This window comes from Penicillium cosmopolitanum (genome assembly GCF_028827165.1).
Source record: "Penicillium cosmopolitanum strain IBT 29677 chromosome Unknown utg000009l:1.0-9042332.0:1.0-9050551.0, whole genome shotgun sequence".
In the NCBI taxonomy this organism is placed as follows: Eukaryota; Fungi; Ascomycota; class Eurotiomycetes; order Eurotiales; family Aspergillaceae; genus Penicillium; species Penicillium cosmopolitanum.
The window spans coordinates 87,137-106,504 of NW_026622679.1; the positions used below are offsets into that span (position 1 = coordinate 87,137).

Sequence of the window (19,368 nt, forward strand, 5' to 3'; positions counted from 1 at the left end):
AAGGACAAAGTTTTCAAATCAACCGGCGAAAGCAGGCTCCAGAGCGCACATGACGGCCGTCCCAAGTCCACAAATCCCCTGAGGTCCAGAGATGTTAGCTTGAATGGTACTTGGCCACACCAAGAGCTAGAGACTTGACTGAAACGTAGCATGTAATCTCCATCAGCCCACATGGTCAATTCTCTCAGGCGAGTGGCAGTTCGAAGAACCGACCCTATGGATCGCAGGACCGACTCATCGTCGATCTGGATGAGGACCAATGCCCTGACATTGATCGGAGGCCAAAACTTTATCGGTGGGTGGAAGTAAGGTGAGGGCGTGCTGTCAGTACCTAGCCGCAGCTGCAAGCTCTGGAGCGTCGACGTGAAAATCAGGATGGTGACGAGATGTTGAGTCGGGGAAACTGCTAGGTCCCAGCTGTTCAATATAGTTAGTAGTATTCACGCTGTAGGATAATTATGGATCGTGCGATGGGTACAAAATTATAATGAAGGGTCTTGTACATAAATTCCTTTATATTCGTCATTCGTATAACGCATGAAGCGATGATATTGCTTAACATTCTCGCGGCTGGTGAAAGTAGACTTTGGGAGCCCAGATTCGAGTCGATCTCATGGTAGATATCGTACCAGGACCCTGTGACTAATACCCGCTGAGTATACTGAAGGTTGGTACAGCGTGGATCTCCGAAGGTATCCAGTTTCAGCTGAAGTCGGTCATTTTCCCCAAAGCATCCTGGGCTATGAAACTGGATAGTGTCATATAGATGTGGGATGACTAAATTTTTCCATTCACGGCACGTCCGAGCCAGTACGGTAAGGTCATTAAGGTCCAGCTATTGGTATGGTCAGCCCTGCAAAGTAACATCCTAAGGTCAAACGTGGAGAGCTGACATAGTCTCTGAGAAGCTCAAAGAATAGAGGGAGATTGTGCAGTATCTCCGCCATCATAGTGGTATCCCGAGGCAGATGGAGTACGTTATGTAACTAATCGAATAACGCCTACAGCTCCTGACCGGCAACAAAATCCTTTATATAGGAAGGGGGTTCTTTAATCCTGAAATATAGTTCCATTACCTCATCAAAATCTCGTTGGGTGGAATCATGATTAATTGATGAAGAAGTTGGGAAAACTAAAATTCAATCCAGACAGACCATGAGCTTGAATTTTATAAAGGCTCCATGGCTGATGAGCCACCCCGAGACGCTGAGAACATCGGATGCGAACAATACGTAGCCTAGGTTAGAAAGTGTTTTATCATAATTTGCATTATCCCGCGAAAGTTAGGGACATTCACAAGAGGCTTCAACTGGTTGAGATATGCAGACAAATGATAGCCATTTGTGTGCTTAGCAGATCCAGGTAGCACATGTGGATCACTCTCGGATTGGTTGGGGCCAGATCCGAACCTATCAGTCAAGGTTGACGGTACCAGTTAGGTGCGGACCCCAGGTTTAGGCTCTATCACACAACGGATGAAAAGACGCCGGTATTACGTATCCACATCTTGGTGGCACATTGTTACCGACGAGAATTGAAAGAAATGACGTAGTCGGGCTTGGCAGGGTCAAATGTAGCTTCTTCAAAGATCAGCGGAAGGTTAAGCGTTCCTGTTCAGATATTTCCAGCAGAAAAAGGAAACACGTTGCATTGAAACAACCGAGAACAATCTCAAAGCACGGGCTTCAGTAGCGCTGAAGGATTTTGCTCTGAAATAGAGGAAATGATTTGATGCTCGACTGTGCCTCAAGCAAATGACACTGATTTTACCTGCCCAGCCGGCTACAACTATCTAATAGCTTCTTTAGTTCGGGACTTTAAGAATCAATTCAAACTGATACTTCCCCGTAGATAGCTGAATGCTTCTTCGCTGCCGCTGGCATAGTGCCACTTTCCGAATGCGGCGTACTTCCAGCTTATTGTGCAGACAGAAGAGCCATGCCCTTCGAAAGCCGCCCAGGCAGATATTTGCTTTCACATACGGACAAACTATGAGGTAAACTATAGAATGGCTAGCCGGAAATGTACCTTCTGTTAGTACTCAGAGCCGTAGCATTGTGACTAACGGACTGCAGGAATTACGTACTGGCAAAAGTTGTTGCTTGATATTCCTTGGTATTTCGTTGAATAATTGGGCAGTCTGGATGGGTTTCGTCCTCTTCGTATGACCACAGTTTCCTTTCACTAGACAAATCCGAACATAGCAATGGGGATAGATATTCAACGGGCTCCGAACAGGCCATAACATTTGACTCGGGTTCGAACTTCAAGGGGAGTTTAGGTCCATCCTGTTGGAGGACAAAGGCTTGTGCTAGGCTCTGTAGCATGTTGTTGTGAGCAACTAATATGCGAAGGTCGCAGTCCCGTTTAGAAGATGTTATCTCGAGCTTTGTTTCGCATTTGCAGTACAATTCGGGAAAGATGACGTTCCATGTGTGTCATATAATATGTTGGACTGTGGTTCATCCAGCAAATCCTGGAGAAGGGATAAAATCAACTGGTATTTATTGTTGTAAAATGGATTCCTATCCCGTGAGAATAAACAAAAATTCGGGATAGACAGCCACCACTGATGTTAATAAGATCTGCACTGGCTGTGAGACCGGGAGTTCAAAAGGCAAATGACCTCCTGGGGTTTTTTATTTGAAGGTAAACGCGGTTACCATAGATCTTGAATGACAAATTTAAGCAATATGGTAACATTAACTGTGTTTTGAAAGTATTTCAAGCGATTTGTCCTCAAAAAGCTGAGTATTGGTGGAACTAAAGGCCGAGAGCCTATGGAGTTGTTTGTCCCGAGATATAAAATGCACGGCTCTTTTATCCGACCAATCACATAAACCATGAGATCTCAAGAGCTTAAAATACTGACGCCACATTCTATTGGCCCGAATAGCATTTTTTGCTAAGACATGTTGATGGGTATCATATCCAACCACAGAGGGAGGCTAGCCTTCTCATGGTCCTCGTTTTGATGTCACCCGGAATCCGTAAAAAGGATGATCTATTGTTTCATTAGTGGAGGTAGAATATGGCCGAGAGCAGAATAAGCGCTCTGGTAAAATAAATTATCAGCATAATGCCAAAGTATAACAATTCAGAGAAAGGTATCTATCGAATAAGGACTTATTTCGAAGCTCACAATAAATACCACCCTATTTACGTCATCATCTGTCATTTCGACCTTCCCTCGCAAAGTTAAGGATGCGGTGGCCAACAATAATAATGATGCCTCCCGCGGCTCTAAAGGCTTAACCACGATTGTTACGGACCATCTAAGCCTTCTAAGATAAATTAACGACCGAATCAGTATACGGTAGAATTCGAAAGCAGATTACCCCCTTGACACTCGCGCCTTCTTTTCTAGCGCCCCACAAAGTTAGCGCTAAACCTAATATGGTCAAAGAAAATCCCATCATTTTTCTTGATGTATTTCTGGTAGATCATCAAAATTACCGTAAATACAGTTTCCAGAACTGGGCCAATTATGTCTTCGTGGCGATACGTAGCCTAGCTTGAGTTTTAGCTTATCAGCACTTGCTAAAAGCGTATGGACTAGTATGCATTCAGGACGAATGAGATCAAGCGGAACCAATTCAGGATAGAATGATTGGTTGAATCGAAATAAGCATGCGATCGAGGGCAGGTTGAAATCCCCCCCCCCGGTATGTGCGTATACTCGGTGGTTATTACACCGAGGTGCTAGTTGAACCAATTTACCATACAAAACACAAAGAAATGTGGGTTCCTGGGTAATCAATCGCTTGCTAGTGGTAAAATACCACTCGATGCGCTGACAATAAGATATGACTTAGTTCGTCACCTGATTATCCGATTTTCCGGTGTACAATTTTCGCTAGACCCATGAAAACCAACGGATACTAAAGCTTCGGTTATTTTTCTCCCCAAATGGATGAAATATCATACGATACTATAGCGAATATATATTATCTCCAATAAGTTCGGTAAATGATTGCATTTCTATCTTGAAGTCCAATACGAGACCTAATAATGGACAGGCCAATCTCCGGTTCCCGTGAAGATACGCTTTTGCTTTTGCCAGCTTTATACGGTATCGTTGTAATGTGTACAGTCGGAATGGCGCTGTGAGTATATCTTTCTAAATTTTGTCGCTATCAATTAACGAATGGCAATAGAGCGACCTGGAACGCCAGCACTCTGAGCGCTTGATCACCATATATGGAAACGTGAGCTATGTGCCAACTCCCAATGGATGAATGCAGATTTCAAAGATTAGCACAATTCAAGAAAGCGTTACCCAAACCACTGATAGTATGGTGGGCATCCGTGAAAACCGAGCAGGATAGTTTAAGAAACCTTGATCGTATATTCAACTAGTAAATCGAATAAACTTTCTATAGAAGCTAAGAGAATAAACTAGTCCCATTTGCCTCAACCAGGTCTCGAAGTCACAATTAATACACCCTCTACCATGTCGCCATGTATTTCACGATCATTGCCTTCAAACATGGATTATGGTCGGTCATAAAACATATGTCTTCTATGTCTCCGGCCTATATCAGGTTGAAAACTAGGTTTCAAGTGAGCTCAATGTCATTTGAATCTACCAAACGGTCGTAGCTGGGAGCCAAATAAAGCTCCACGCAAATGACTTGGGAAGACTGACCCACGACCCACGCGAAGGGTGATTAACACACAGTCAATTTATCCGGGGAGTCCATTTTATATTTGCTGTGATGCGAGATGATTTGGGAGAGCTACAAAGAAAGTACATCCATTTTAGGTGAACGTTGGACGGAACTTGATTGATGGTCGCTGTAAAGTCCAGCGTTTACTGGAATTCTCCTGTGGCCAAGATTATGAAAATCTCTTAATTGCGTTTGGGCCTTTTTCATCATATATTTGCCATCCTCGTGGTGAAAAGCCGTTTTCGAGTTATAAATAGCATTTCCTGCCACCAACAATGAGATGGTGTACTATGCTGGCTAGCTAGCAGAGAAGGCCATGTTTAATATGGCAATCGCGCCCGTGTGATCAAGTTCTTAGCATAGGCTATTTAAGAAACATTTAGGATAACCGATCACAAAGCTCCCTGCCTAAAATTTTATACTCCAATCTTATCCCAAACAGTCCAGAAACTCACGTAAGATCCTAAATCTCGGAGGTCAAATTCAATCTCAGTTCGATCGACCGTCATTCACCGAACCTTCAGGTGATACCCTGAGTTTCCATCTTACAGCGAGCTTTCCAGGCCATCCCTTCACATAGATCGGCAAGATCGACATAGTAATCCCAGTCCTCCCACTGTTCTTGTGACTCTGCTGCATCAGCGTCTTTCCGTGCTACCCTGGCTCGACGCTCCCAAGCGGAAGCATATATATTCAGCGCACTGTCGTCCTGATAGGCAGCATTATCCTGTAGGCGAGGACCTTCCCCGAATTCCTGGTGTGCTCCTGAGTTTGATGCCATTGCATTGAAATCACTGGTATAGCATTGAGTGAGCGAAATTTGCGCGATCGAAAGATGCGTATCTTTAATAACTTGATGTATTGAGTCAATAAGGTGTAGATAGGTGGATAAGATATGCCAGCCGTCGTAATCTGGTAGTTTAGTAGTAAGTTGAACTAAGAAAATTGCCAGAGGCTTTGAAATACCCACCACCTTTTAATTCCTTAGCCACAGTATACGTACCACGAGGATCTCCGTTTGCATCCAATAATACCGACGCAAAGCAGGTTTTGGCAGGAAAAGCCTTCTGGGACATTGAACGTCACTCGGCCCTGAATTTAAAATAAGTGGTGAAAATAGGACGGGGAGTTCGGCCGCTTATGAAATTCGCGGGCCTGACGTCGGGTTTTGGCGAGGCCTAGTCCCAGCTATTGAATGCGCGGCTAGTTTACCCAGCCAATCGCATGACTTTTAATAACCCAAATTCTCTGCAAAACTTCTGCCACATTCTACCAGCCAGCCAATAGCATTTCAAATAGGGCGCTATCAGGACTCTTCAACCACCTACTGTAGATGGCTCATGTGGACTTTCTCATATATTCATCCTGGTCGTAATCTACTGGCATTCATTTCCGACCAATGAAATTTAATGGTCCGTACGTAGCACTCAGAGACCAAGCGTCGTCCGTCATTATCCCATCCATAGATTCATTCTCTTTCAGGAAGACCCAGAGACCCATAAAATCAAAATGATCGCTTGAACCCACCCTACCTATTACAGTGGCTAACCATGTTTTCGGGCCTTTGACAATCTGGATAGCGACTCATACTCCAAGAAGAAGTTGCCATCAATGGAACACAATCCTTAAGGTTTCGATTTACGCCACGTGATCCTGACGCTATTGCCCCCATTTTCAACGAAATGAGTCACAGGCGGTGGCATGACATCATGCCGGGCAAAGTATTAGGTGAGAAAGCACCTTTCTATAAACAAAGCAATATGCCACCCGTAACGAATCCGTTCTACAACTCTTTCTGCAATATGCCAGGCGAAAATGAAGCGCACACAGATTTTAAAGTAAGCTTTCTGACAAATTAGTGAGTTACAGGCTTCAGTTAATTATCGAAGCCACCCTTCGACAGAAACACCCTGGCAGTTCGGCGCTACGGCGTTGTTCCTCTCCGAGAGAAGCTATTTTCCGAAGGATCAAAGGTTGAGTTCGGAGTCTAAACAGCTTTCTTGAGTTGGAAGGCTAATATTTCGCAGCACCGTACATACTTTGACTCTGCCGAATTTGTTCTAAAATCTGCACATAACCCATCCTAGATCTCCGAAAGGAACACTGGAACCGAGCGCCCGCAACACGCTAGCATCTCTCAGCCATTTTGCGCCGTGCCTGCCACCAGTAATGTTTGTAAGACGGCGAATAATGGATTTCAGAATACCAGTCACGAATATCAGAATTACCAGAGTCCTCTCCATGAAAACTAGGAGGCCGACTGCAAAAAGACGAATTAGGGTTGGCTGTAAAATGGTAACTGATTTAACATCTGAGAAATAAGATCTAAATCCCAACTCGAGCGAGATACCATAGGAATGGAAATGTTGAGATACGAACGTCAAAAGATCTTTCGTAGAGAGACAAACTCTAGATGTAAAATCATAATAACAAAATAAAGGAGTAATCAGTACTCAAGGCCCACATCCACGTCCGTGCCGAGAGTATCACTGGCGATCTCTTCATAATCCTTTTCCAGAGCAGCCAAGTCCTCGCGAGCCTCGGAGAACTCTCCTTCCTCCATGCCCTCACCTACGTACCAGTGGACAAAAGCACGTTTGGAAAACATGAGGTCAAATTTGTAGTCAAGGCGATGCCATGCCGCGGCGATGGCGGTGGAGTTGGAGATCATGGTAACCGAGCGGTCGACAGAAGCAAGCTCGCTCTCAGGGACGTTCATGGGCTTTTGGTTGTTAATTCCCAGTTTGAAACCGGTTGGACACCACTCAACCAAGTTGAAAGAGGCCTTGGCCTTAATGTGAGCCATAGCTTGGGTACAATCGTGAGGCACGACATCACCTCGGTACAGAAGGGCAACAGCCATGTACTTGCCATTCTGTGGATCGCAAACAACCATCTGGTTTTTAGATTCAAAGCCTGTCAAGTAATTAGTACGAAGCATAGTTGAATTAAATGGAGAGGAGGCACATACACTGTAAGGTTAAGTCTTTGACCTTGAAGCTCTCGTGGCCACTGTGGGTGCTAGATATGACAGGAGCATACGAAATGAGGGGGTAGTGAATTCGCGGAAACGGCACAAGATTTGTCTGAAACTCATTTAAGTCGATATTCAAGGCACCATCGAAGCGCAAGCTGGAAGTAACAGAGCTAACGACTTGGGCCACAAGGCGGTTGAGATGGTCATACCCAGGGCGAGGAATGTCGAGGTTGCGCTTACAGATATCGTACACAGCTTCATTGTCAACGAGGAATGTGCAATCGGAGTTCTCAATAGTATCGTGTGCGGAGAGGACGGCATTGTAGGGTTCCACCACTGCAGTTGCCACACGCGGGGACGGGTAAACCACAAATTCTAGTTTGGTTTTCTTGGAAAATTCGGCAGAAAGGTGCTCGAGCAAGAGTGCACCGAGACCAGAACCTGTTCCGCCGCCAAAGGAATGGAAGAGCAAAAATCCCTGAAGAGAGGTGCAATTATCTGGAAGGAAATTAGTCTACATATCAAAGCCACGAGAGGAAGGATTCCCATATACACACCAGCCACGCGGCGAATCCGGTTTACAACGCCCTCCATGAGCAGTTTGCCAACAGTATAATGACCTCGAGCATCTAATATACATTAGCTTTTTTTGGTATGCGTCTTCAAGATCTCGGGGGGTTGTACAATTATTAGCCGCATCCTCTTTTCCGCTTATCAGCTGATCAGGGTGGAACAGATGGCGGTAGGTACCAGTGCGTATCTCGTCAATGGGCTATAGCGCCGCAATTTCATCAGTCTGAATTTCATTTAAACTTGGTTGCCACTCTTTACGCACCGAAGGGTCAAGGTCGATAAAGATGGAGCGTGGGACGTATTTGCCATTGCCAGTCTCGGTGAAAAATGTCTCATACGAGCCGCTCTGGTCAAGTTCTTGGACATAATCAGGATTGATATGACCATCAGCCAGAAGATTATGCTCGAGCAGATAACTATATCATCAATCAATAGTGAGTCATTGCAGAATGAATTGCAAGAGAATCAAGACTTACAGCTCCCAGGCAGCATTGCCCAGTTGGGTACCAGCCTGGCCTATGTGAAGATGACAGATCTAATGAGTCAGTATATGGGTTTCCATTATTTCCTGTAGGGGTTTGTGTGGCCTTAGATACAATAATGGTATTGAGAGCCACACCGGAATTTTGGGCTGTCCGTATTTTGCGGTTCAAGGCTGGAAAAGAAACAGAAGAGGGCAACACCATTTACATGGAGAACCCTGAGCAGCAATAGGTTGGCACGTACTTCGCCGCGCATTCTGTATGGTCAAAATCCAAAAGGCTGTCGCGTACAGGCAGGCAGATGTGAAATGAAAGGGAGTCGACTTTTTGGGAAACTGAAGTCCAAAATAGGTTAAAGTGGGTCCAATTTGTTATGTTTCTCTCTCCCTTTCAGGTTTAGCGCTAAGGCGTAGTCAGCTGGTGTTGGAGCACGTGTATTTATGGTATTGTACTGTCATCCTGATACGGACTACTCATGCATTAATCTCATATCAATATAAGATATCCATATACGCAAGTACTGAGGGAACCAATTGTCATGATTTCTTGATTGATTGAACTTATCTTGAAAACTGCTGTTGAAGTGTCTCTAGACCTCAGGGGCTAAGGCTTTTCTGAAATGTGAGTATTCCCGAGTTTATCTGGTACATATACCACAAAACATGCGGGGAATTGGGTGGCCGTTGAATTATCCAATCTCTAGTGGTAAAGTACCACCCCCTGGAAGGACATGATGAACCCACCAGAGTAAGACCATGTCCCGCTTTGGGTAGCCGCATGTCGACTTGACCTCCCTCGTATATTACTGGCCCTTCTCTGATTTAGAATGGGGACGAGCTGCGGTGGCCCGGTCAGAAGAAGCAAAGAATGATCAGCTGGATGTTCGGGTCGATGTACGTTCGCGAATCGGAAGTCGTGAAAAGGAGAGCTACTGATAGGTCGGTATGTTGATGCCCAGCTACTTCAAACTATGCTTACAAACGCCCTGAATAGGAATTCTGCATTTCCTGTCCCCCAAAATTCAGGCGAAAAGCCTATCTCTCTTTCTCGCTATCCCTGAATTTGATTCTCATGGCTCAATTTTTGAGCGAGCACAAAGGAATCAGACGGCTTGCCTCTATCGAAGATCTCATTGGTAAGTAATCTAGTAGCAAGAAACTCGTGATGCTAATCTAATTGCGTTGTTAGATTTCTCGGAAAGATTTCTTGTTACCCTTTGGTCTCCTCTAGGAAGGACAGCCCCAAAACCTCAACGGGGTTTCGGGTTTATCTGAAAAATATTCTTCGGAGATCTCATACAACATATCATACACTCATCGCGACGTTTTACTATCTAGCTCTCTTGCGGTTCACGATTAAGCAAAAGTTCCCCACTGAGCCGTTTCAAGTGCCCCAGGAGCTTCAGCCTCTACAGTGTCAGCGGCGGATGTTTCTCGCAGCTCTTATGCTGGGTTGGAAGTTCACTCAGGATTATGTGTACTCGACGCGACGCTGGGCATCCTTCTCGGGTCTAAGTGATAACGAGCTAAATAGAAACGAAGGATTGTTTCTTTCCGTGATTGATTGGCGCCTCTTTATATCGCATGGAATGTTTTCTCACTGGAAGTCAGAGGTTCTGTACTATGTTCAGAATCCAGACGTTGCTTTAGCCAAGTTTACCTTTGCTCAGTGAAAAAACTGTAGACTAATTATAACTACGTGGATGGAAATTTTGGAATATTGGCGTATGGGACATTCTTTTATCACTGAAGTGAAAGATTTAGATCTGAACACTGATATCATCTTTGCGTAAAACCCTGCCTACTATCTACTGAACTTTTTTTCCACGTACCACTATTCTATATCCCAAGAAGTAATTTCAAGATGCCAAATGAAGTACAGTATAGGCGATTTTTACGGCACATTACAGTCGGGGGAGTTTGTACACAATAGTGTTTTATTTCAAGGCGACTTCCCGCCCAATGGGGCCATGGTCCGTCTTGATTGAATCTGGAGTGAACATTTCTTGCCAGTGCTTCATGACTATAATATAGAATTGTATCAACACTTCCATTTGCTTTGGATACCAGGGGCTTTATCAAGACATGCGAAAACATAAACTAGATAATAAATGGTCACCAGAGTGCCGAATATAGCTTTGCTCGTAGCGCCATAATACATGATCTCGTAGTACGGAGTATAGTCCTGGCTTGTAAAGAATTTGAAAGAGGACTGAAAGCCGCGGATTTGACCGGCAAGGTAACCTTCGATGCATAGAAGAGGAAAGCTTAACAAAAGCTGGATGCAGCCGTAAAAGGCCCGAGCCTGACTGTCTTTGCTCAGCAATCTCGGCTGAAAAAGAAGAGCGGTTCCAAAAGTTGAAAGCAAAGCTGAAAGAATTACCACTGCGAGTACTCCACCAGACTTTGTTCATGAGGCGTTTGAATTCTATGTCCAGAATCCAGCCGCTGCCACTAGCTAGGTTATGCGTTGCGCGGTTAAGAAGAAGACTTGCACAATACGTAATTATGGAGATGAGGCTAGCAACAGCTAGCCAAGTGGTGGCAAGAAAGAATGTGGTAATACGCGGGTTTATTTGCACGGCGTTTGAATTATTGGAGAACATGTCAAATCTGCGAGAAAAATCGTTTTGCAGAATCAGAGCCTGGTGTTTCAAAGAGAAATGAGTTGGTGAGGCTCAGGGATATGAGGGAGGTTAAAAATCTTTCGTGAGATCTAGATAGGTAATACGGTACCGACAAGTCACATTTCTGTACCTCATGTAGCAACAGCGGACAGAGATACATTGGGGAACGTTGAAATGGGCCTTTAGCCTTTTCCTCTAATATCGCGGGGTGTTGAAATGATCCCAACAGTGAGTGATCATCCTTTATACACTTGATTGTCAAGAAAAATCAGAAGGGCCTCAAATTCTCATTATCAACCAATCATTGCATTGAAAATTTGTTCGCATGTGGGCCATTGATGGCACTAATTGGCTTATATTTCTGAGTAATAGTACCTACCCGCATCCGCTTCGTTCCCAGGAGATTTATGTGGGTAATATCTTTGTAAAGACGCGGCTTACCTCAGAGGTTTGTTCTACAAACCCGTAATCAAACTAATGACTGGATCGCTGTACAATAAACACTGTTTTGAGATGGGGCTGTGCGAATCAGTCCCGTGCCGTGTCATAGCTTGTATCTACTTGATATTGTGTAGGTGTGATGGATTGTCTCCGATAAGCGAGGTGGGTGACGAATAACCCTGCGGTCTGCCTACCTTTGGTGAGTTGCTGTTGCGTGTACTTACGGGCTCATGGCCGGTGAGTGAAATCAAATGATATGACCTCGTCGCCTCGCCCATCGCAATAAAGGGCGGACTGACGGTGGTAAATGTTGATAACTGTTAATTCTTTTCTGTTGCATTCTCATGACTATTTATACGATGCGAACAGCCAAAAGATGTTTTTTATGTTCCGGATCACCAGGCGCAAAATGCAATGCCTCTGAGAACTGCTTTGAGCCAGTGATGAAATGTTGAGCCAGTTATTCATTGAAGAGTAGTTTGAGCTTGAGCCCTTGTAATTCACAATTATGATCTCATTGATGCAGACCGAGTGCCTGGCTAAGTGGCTATAAATACCCGGTCATTCGCCAGCCGAATGGTCCTTCGCAAGCATTCCTTTGTCACCCCGGGTCAAAGAATAGCGAACTCTTTTTGTTTCAGCGGCTACTATTTGGTATGTTGGCTTCAAAATCTTGTAACGAAGTTGACTGACTTGTTGCATCACACTAGCCTGGCTTTTCTCGACACAAAAGGTCTTTGAACAGCAAGTGAGTGTAGCTGCCCAGTCAAAAGGCACGCATGAGTGGCAATGATGCCACAGTATGAGCCTACATAATCAGGAGCATTGGACGCAGTCAACCGTATACCGGTTGATATTTGGAATGTTCTTGTGAAGTGTCCGTCCAAGCCGGAAATTGTACGCTCGGACTACCAAAGGACTCCTGATTCGATCATCCATCGGGTTCCGACGAGGATTCTGTCGTGACGCCCTACCACGGACTTCGCTCGCCAACCACCCAATCTTCCATGGCCAGCCATTCACTCCACTGCACCTCGGCTGCTTGGATCTCTTGCTCAGAGGGGTTGCGTAGCGGCCGTAGAAAGGGAGTTTGCTCGTCGGGCTCCCGATATCGTAAGCAGCCTTTGTGGATACCCACCCGCCACTTTTGGCCATTAAGAGATAAATCAATCGCTCTTCCTTAAGGATGCCGCTCACACCAGGGTCACAAGCATCACCGAAGAAAGCCAACAAAATACTTGGCTAGTCTTGCGCCGTGACAATGAGTCGTCGAATATACGGTCTCAGCGGAAAGAACGGCGGTGTTGTAACATATGGACCCGATGAGATGTCGACGCGAGATAGCCGTTGGTAAGGCAGCCGAATATTAATTAACGCGGCTAGCGATTGTACCACTGGTGTGTATTGACCGTGTTCCAATAAATACTGCAGACAGCTGTTATAAGGTGTGATCCAGAGCGTGGAAACAATTGTTTCAAATTCGCCATCTCGAGAGATTGGATGTGATTCGGGGCTCCTGCTGGAGAACGGTTCAGATTCACGCTCATAGGATGCAGCTTCATGACAAATATTTCCAAATAAGCGAGCCGTTTGACAAGATAACGGAGGCAAATGTTAGTGGAAGGGTAAAGAAACCAACAGGGGGTGGTTGGAGTGGGAAGAGATTCCCGGCTTTTTCTTTGCATTTTTATGTGGCTGGTTCGCGACATATGTGGGTGGACAAAGACAAACTTTGAATACCGCAATTTCTTCGTGAAGGGTTCGGCGCAATTTAAGGTATACTGTACATTTTACCCCAATAGGGATAGCGGTGGCGATTTCAGCTCAGTGGAGCCGGACTCCAACGGAACTTGCAGTTTGCTGGGGTCAAAGCTACACTGGCCGTCAAATCTTCGCATGACAACCATTTCGGAACCCGAAATGATGGGGAAAATATTGCAGATCGAGGCCCGCAGCAGAGACACTGAGCAAACCATGCATGGCCGATGGCCTGTTTTCCCATGGGAGGATTTTTGACAAGATCCTGGTAAGATATAGAACGGTGAGCTCTGAATGGCCAGTGCCATCAGTCCCCACAGTTTTTATGCCTCATGCAGAACTAAGTTAATAGTGCCGTATTTGACTCACCGCTTCGGTTGTCGGGTCCCCAAGCTCAAACGGGGTTTTCAAGCCTAACGATCCATTTGGTACTACTGTAATATCGACGTCAACTGGTTACATTCAACTCGGCTTTCCACTCCCCGAACATGTCTCTCAGTGAACGCTTACTGAACCTTTCTATGGATGACACAGTTGCCCCAGATGTTGAGGATCATCGCCACAGCGCCTCAAGAGATACGAGAGCAGGGCCAGCCGAATCTCACTGTCTCTCGAATGATGGGCTTGGTACAAAGACGAGATCATTTACTGAGCGGATATCCGCCGATTTGAGTCCTATTTATCGCTACACTCCCATTCCTACACTGATCCTCAACCAGGATCTGTTCGTTGTGGAGGTTTCAGATAGTCATTGTACATTTTCAGGTCAATTTAGGGAAGACGTATTGGGTACTAGCGCAAGCGACCTTCCGGCCTATTCTATCCCTGCGCCAGACACCCTTTCTCTCTACGGCGCCCTTAGCGCAGCCATCTCTTCAAAGAAAACTCAGATGATCGAGAACATACGCATTGAGAACTCAACATCCGCTTATCAGCTTCGCGTCACGCCGATATTCAAAGATTCAGCTTTGATTTATGTTGTCTTGGAAGCTCAGAATACCTCAGAGGATCACTGCGAAACGTCTGATGAACACCACGCTTACGTGAACGAAACGTACAGAATTCTGGTCAATACTGTTCAAGATTATGCCATATTTATGCTCGATACTCATGGCCAAATCACTACCTGGAATCGTGGCGCTGAATTGCTCAAGGGATACACTCCCTCGGAAATCATTGGAAAACACTTCTCATTATTCTACAGTCCCGATGACCGTAGCGCAGATAAGCCAGCTAAGGGGCTCGCCTTGGCTCTGCAAAATGGCCGGATGGAAGCTGAGGGCTGGCGGTATCGACGAGATGGATCTCGATTTTGGGCTAACGTTATGATTACCCCAATCCATCAGTTTGGCCAACATGTTGGATTTGTCAAGGTGACGCGTGACTTGACGGAACGCAAGGCGGCGGAAACCCGTATGATCGCAGCCTTTGAGGAGTCATCCAAGATGAAAACCGATTTTCTTGCAAATATGAGTCATGAGATTCGAACCCCAATGAACGGCATGCAGCTCGCTCTCACATTGTTGAAAGACACCGAGCTCACGAAGCAGCAGCTGGAGTATACATCCATCATTGAGGACTCGACGACAACTTTACTCCAGATCATTAATAACGTGCTTGATTACTCGAAGCTCTCCTCTGGATCTTTTTCCATCATTTCTGATATCGTGGATATCAAAAGTATTGTCGGCGCTGTTATGCGTAACTGCCGGTCTCTCTTGAGACCAGAAGTCGAGCTGGTCTTGTCGACCCCGGCAGATTTTCCACAAGCATTGCGAGGCGATCCCCTGCGATATCGCCAGGTTGTACAGAACATGCTGGGCAACGCCGTCAAGTTCACGGATTCTGGTCATATTCGAATATCTCTATCATATGCGCCTGACGAATCTGACTCCCAGGCATACACTGTCAGGACTGAAATCGAAGACACGGGCCTTGGAGTTCCTAGTTCTGCTCTTAACACCCTTTTTACGCCTTTCACGCGTTATGCGGATTCCGCATCCAAGAGATACCAAGGGACAGGCCTTGGGCTTTCTATTTGCAAGAGCTTGGCGGAACTTATGGACGGCATGGTGGGCTATCGGCCAGGCCTTCATGGAAAAGGCAGCGTGTTTTGGTTCACAGCCAGAATGGGCGCCATCGACTCAGTGTCATCAAATGAGAAACGCGAAACATCGTCCACGGATACACTGACAAATTTTATGGACAAATTACGGGAAATCGCCCCGCAGAGGCACATTTTGATGGTCGAGGACAATCTTGTTAACAGCACCGTGATGCTTAAGCTTCTTCAAAGCATAGGTTTTGAGCGTGTCGATCTAGCCTGGAACGGTGCGGAAGCTGTACGGCTAGTTAAGCAAAAACCGTTGACATACAGCATTGTCCTTATGGATATCAGTATGCCAGTCATGGATGGTTTGGAAGCCACCTCATGTATTCGGGAAATGAACAATAACATGCCGATTCTGGCGCTTACGGCTAATGCACTGAAGGGCGACTGCGAGACATATCTTGCTCGGGGAATGAATGACTATATCGGGAAACCTGTGCACAGGGATCAGTTGGTGCGCGTGCTTTGGAAATGGATAGGGACTGATTGAAGGTATTGCCGGATACGCCGGTGCAGACCAAGACCAAGCTGGTTCTCACTCGAGATGCATTATCAGTGATATACGGGTAGCTCGTCGACCACAAGGCGCGACTGTCCCTGAGAGGGCATTCACATAGCGACAATCGATATTGCGCAACGTAAACTGACCGGGATAATATGCCCCTCGAGGGTTAGACGTACACAGCCGGATTCCAGATCCTGATGGTCTTATCATCCGATGCTGGTGCGAGTCGACTTCCAACTGGCGACCAGGCAATCGGCCCGACCCACCTGCTATGCCCCTCGAGGATTTGAAGACATAAACTCCAGTTTTCATCTAGCACTGGGCTGTTCAAACTACCACCTTAGATCCCCGCCTTTTTCAACATGGCTTATAGGGCGTCTTAGGTGATGAGCTTTAAGTGGATAATGCTTCTTTGCCATCGGGTCCACCCAACAATGAGGCCCGTGCGGACATTTAAATGAGTCACCTCGCATCAAATAATAAACGCTGTGCCAGATCGGCTTCTTTTCTGAGGTTTTTTCCTCCGCATCAAACCGTGCGTCTCGCTCACCGATCATCCTCTGCGTGACGGATGATTTCCCTCTTTTCTTCCCTTCCCGAATGGTGGACTGAGAAGAATGATGATTGTCTACATAGTTGAAACTGTTCTTCAGCGTAAGTTCCTTACCTTTCGAGAAGATATCGGACCATATCAGAAGCTGTTTCTCGATAGCCGTCCAAGTAATATCAGTGTCATCAAATCCCTTAGTCAGTTTGCGTTTAGTGCGATGGCTTGTTGATGCGACAAGGTCAGTATCATCAGATGTCATCCGGCGATGGCGGACGGTTTTCCGTCGAAGCGCTTTCTCTAGCTTTTTTACCAACGGCAGCTGCCAGAAGGCACTGGGAGCCGAAGCGACATCTTCCTCAGTGTTTATTCATACTTCTCGACTATTGACTGTCACTCGCCACCCTATGCGGTAGTGGATACAGGTTGGGGGTTCCTCATCATACACCCTTCCCTCTTCCCGCTCGTGCAACGGAGGGAATCGGAGAGGATATGGACCACATTTACTCTTGGGGTCGAGGCTATTTTCAAGTATACAGGACCGAGATGGGCTCAAGACTGACGGCGTTGGTGCTTAATCCTAGTTGTGTTCCCATGCTTCATGTTGAATAGATTGAGATATATAATTGACGTGATATGGGCTCATCTACAGTAATTAGAATCCTTGGAACGCCCATGTTAACTTACGGGATGACCCATTTCAGATTCGGGAGTGGCAATGAGTGCACGAATGAGATGCGTCGCATAAGGTAAGATCCACAGGGAAGAAAGTAAATATCCTCCCCTACCAGGATTAGCTCTATACAGCGTAAGCACAGCCTTCTGTGATGACTGGCGGACGTACAGCGATACACAATAGGCTGCGCTGCATGCGGGAAGAAAGAGAGGGGGGGACGTGGCAATCCAGGATTAGGACTGGTGGGAAAGCGGAGGGCGGGCAGACGATCTTGCCAGATCGTGATCGTCAGATCTACCAACAATTCTACAGGATTCGATGTATCGTTACAAATTTAATACAGTACGTTGACAATTTGGTCTAGTCATTACCACATCTTTTCTGCCCAACTAAGAGAGCGGTGATACTAAACAGGATTAGCGTATCTCGGAATTATTGTCCGGGCATCAAGTCGAAAGAGTTTGGGGTCAAACTGATTTCGAAAATTACTGTACCCGCTATCCAAAATATTAGAACCATTTCAACAAGAGAGGATACGATGCTATACAATATTCGTTACAGAGGTCCCCAATTTAGTGCGGGCAACTCGGGCACCTTATAAATGAACTGCGCTAAGGCCTTGGCAGTGGGGCCAAAAAGAGTGTCTAAGTGTTCTTGTTGCACCGGTTTCGAGACGTACTGTAACACTGAGTTTAGTGAAACACAGTCCTAATCCAGCCATTCGGGAGAGTCCGATCGAGAAAGTGCATTATAGCTGGCCGGGGACCTCGTCTAGGCCGCGAACAAGGTAAGTTGCGAGCGACCATATTGCACCAGCTGCTGATAGTTGGTGCTAGATTGAATATATACAGCGGCAAAGTGCCTTGCCTGTGTTCTGATGCAGACGGGTCATTTAAAGCTGCCACCATGGCTTATTTACGACTGATCCTGGTAAGTAGATTCTCATAACTAGAATAATTTGGAGGGCAACTTACCAAAGTCAGGTCGCTGGAACCTGATGCTATGCTCAATGCAGCCGCAAGTCGACCGAATGCATCCTTGATGTCACCGCTGAGGGGCACGGACTCGCCGGCAGAAGTAGCCTCGCCAGGCCGGCCAGTTGATTGCCTAGACGGTCACAAAAGCCCAATTCTTATTTGAAAGATGCAGGTCGGTTTGTGATATATGGTGAAGAAGACAAACTCATTGACATCGAACGTAGCCGCTGATGTTAATCTCAGTGTGGGCGTGGCACGTGTGTTTTACGCGACGCGCAAGTGCACCCAGCCCTTTGCCCCTCGTAGCATGCGTCTAGTGCAGCAGGTCCTCGATAGCCATCAATTTCACTACCGCCGGTTGCTGACTCTGGCGGGAACGTCAATCGAGTTCGCAAATATGGTTTAGCCATTCTTAATTGCAAAGGGTAAAAATCAATCCGCAGAGCGAAAACCCGGGAAATAATCCGGGAAACACAAAGCGGGCTATGCGTTCGCGCGGACGAGGGCGGGCTCCCTCAAATGATGTACCCTGCGTGAGTCGAACCCGTGCCGTTGCTAAAAGCAAATGAGAAATTCTACTAGACCACGCAGGCAGAAGGGCTGAAAGCGCCCCGACACATCTATCTGCTAAGTTATATCCATCATCTGGCCTGAATAGCACACCCGCCTTTCTTCTGGGCACACATCCGGCAAGATCAGCGTTTCGAGCTCCAGGAGTGTATTTCATTCGATCAGGCCGAGACAAAATGATATCTGAAATATGTTTAGAAGGTCTAGGCTTTCTATCACTGGTTCCCTACTGGTTCTTTGCCGATTTTACCGCCAATAATGTACCTAATGGGATTGGCCTGGGGATATATATATTGCTGGTATCGCATCAGCATGTGGCAGCACTACCTTAGATACTGTACAGAATATGGCCAAAGAGCACGACGATGCCTGAGTCGAGAAAACGTCATACAGAAGACCGATCGGATAATGTATTAACAAATAGAATCTAATTTTTAGAGCCATCATTTCGCACTG

At 46.1% G+C, this 19,368-nt stretch overlaps 4 protein-coding genes across 4 annotated transcripts; 1 reads left to right on the forward strand and 3 right to left on the reverse strand.

Annotated features, from left to right (window-relative positions):
- Positions 1-5,190: 5,190 nt before the first annotated feature.
- On the reverse strand, positions 5,191-5,746 carry N7509_008195 (uncharacterized protein; the record flags this gene model as incomplete). Its single annotated transcript, XM_056632832.1, has 2 exons — positions 5,191-5,582; positions 5,674-5,746. 2 exons carry the CDS (start codon positions 5,744-5,746, stop codon positions 5,191-5,193), a joined length of 465 nt encoding a protein of 154 aa, XP_056483452.1.
- Positions 5,747-7,116: 1,370 nt separating this feature from the next.
- On the reverse strand, positions 7,117-8,958 carry N7509_008196 (tubulin alpha chain; the record flags this gene model as incomplete). The annotated part of the gene is made up of 7 exons (XM_056632833.1): positions 7,117-7,586; positions 7,642-8,145; positions 8,205-8,276; positions 8,332-8,419; positions 8,483-8,636; positions 8,697-8,755; positions 8,947-8,958. The coding sequence occupies 7 exons, from the start codon at positions 8,956-8,958 to the stop codon at positions 7,117-7,119; spliced, it is 1,359 nt and encodes a 452-aa protein (XP_056483453.1).
- A 1,784-nt stretch (positions 8,959-10,742) lies between these two features.
- N7509_008197 (uncharacterized protein) lies at positions 10,743-11,307 on the reverse strand (the record flags this gene model as incomplete). The annotated part of the gene is given in 2 exon segments (XM_056632834.1): positions 10,743-11,071; positions 11,085-11,307. The coding sequence occupies 2 exon segments, from the start codon at positions 11,305-11,307 to the stop codon at positions 10,743-10,745; spliced, it is 552 nt and encodes a 183-aa protein (XP_056483454.1).
- A 2,708-nt stretch (positions 11,308-14,015) lies between these two features.
- N7509_008198 (uncharacterized protein) lies at positions 14,016-16,127 on the forward strand (the record flags this gene model as incomplete). Its single annotated transcript, XM_056632835.1, has 1 exon — positions 14,016-16,127. One exon carries the CDS (start codon positions 14,016-14,018, stop codon positions 16,125-16,127), a length of 2,112 nt encoding a protein of 703 aa, XP_056483455.1.
- Positions 16,128-19,368: the final 3,241 nt, after the last annotated feature.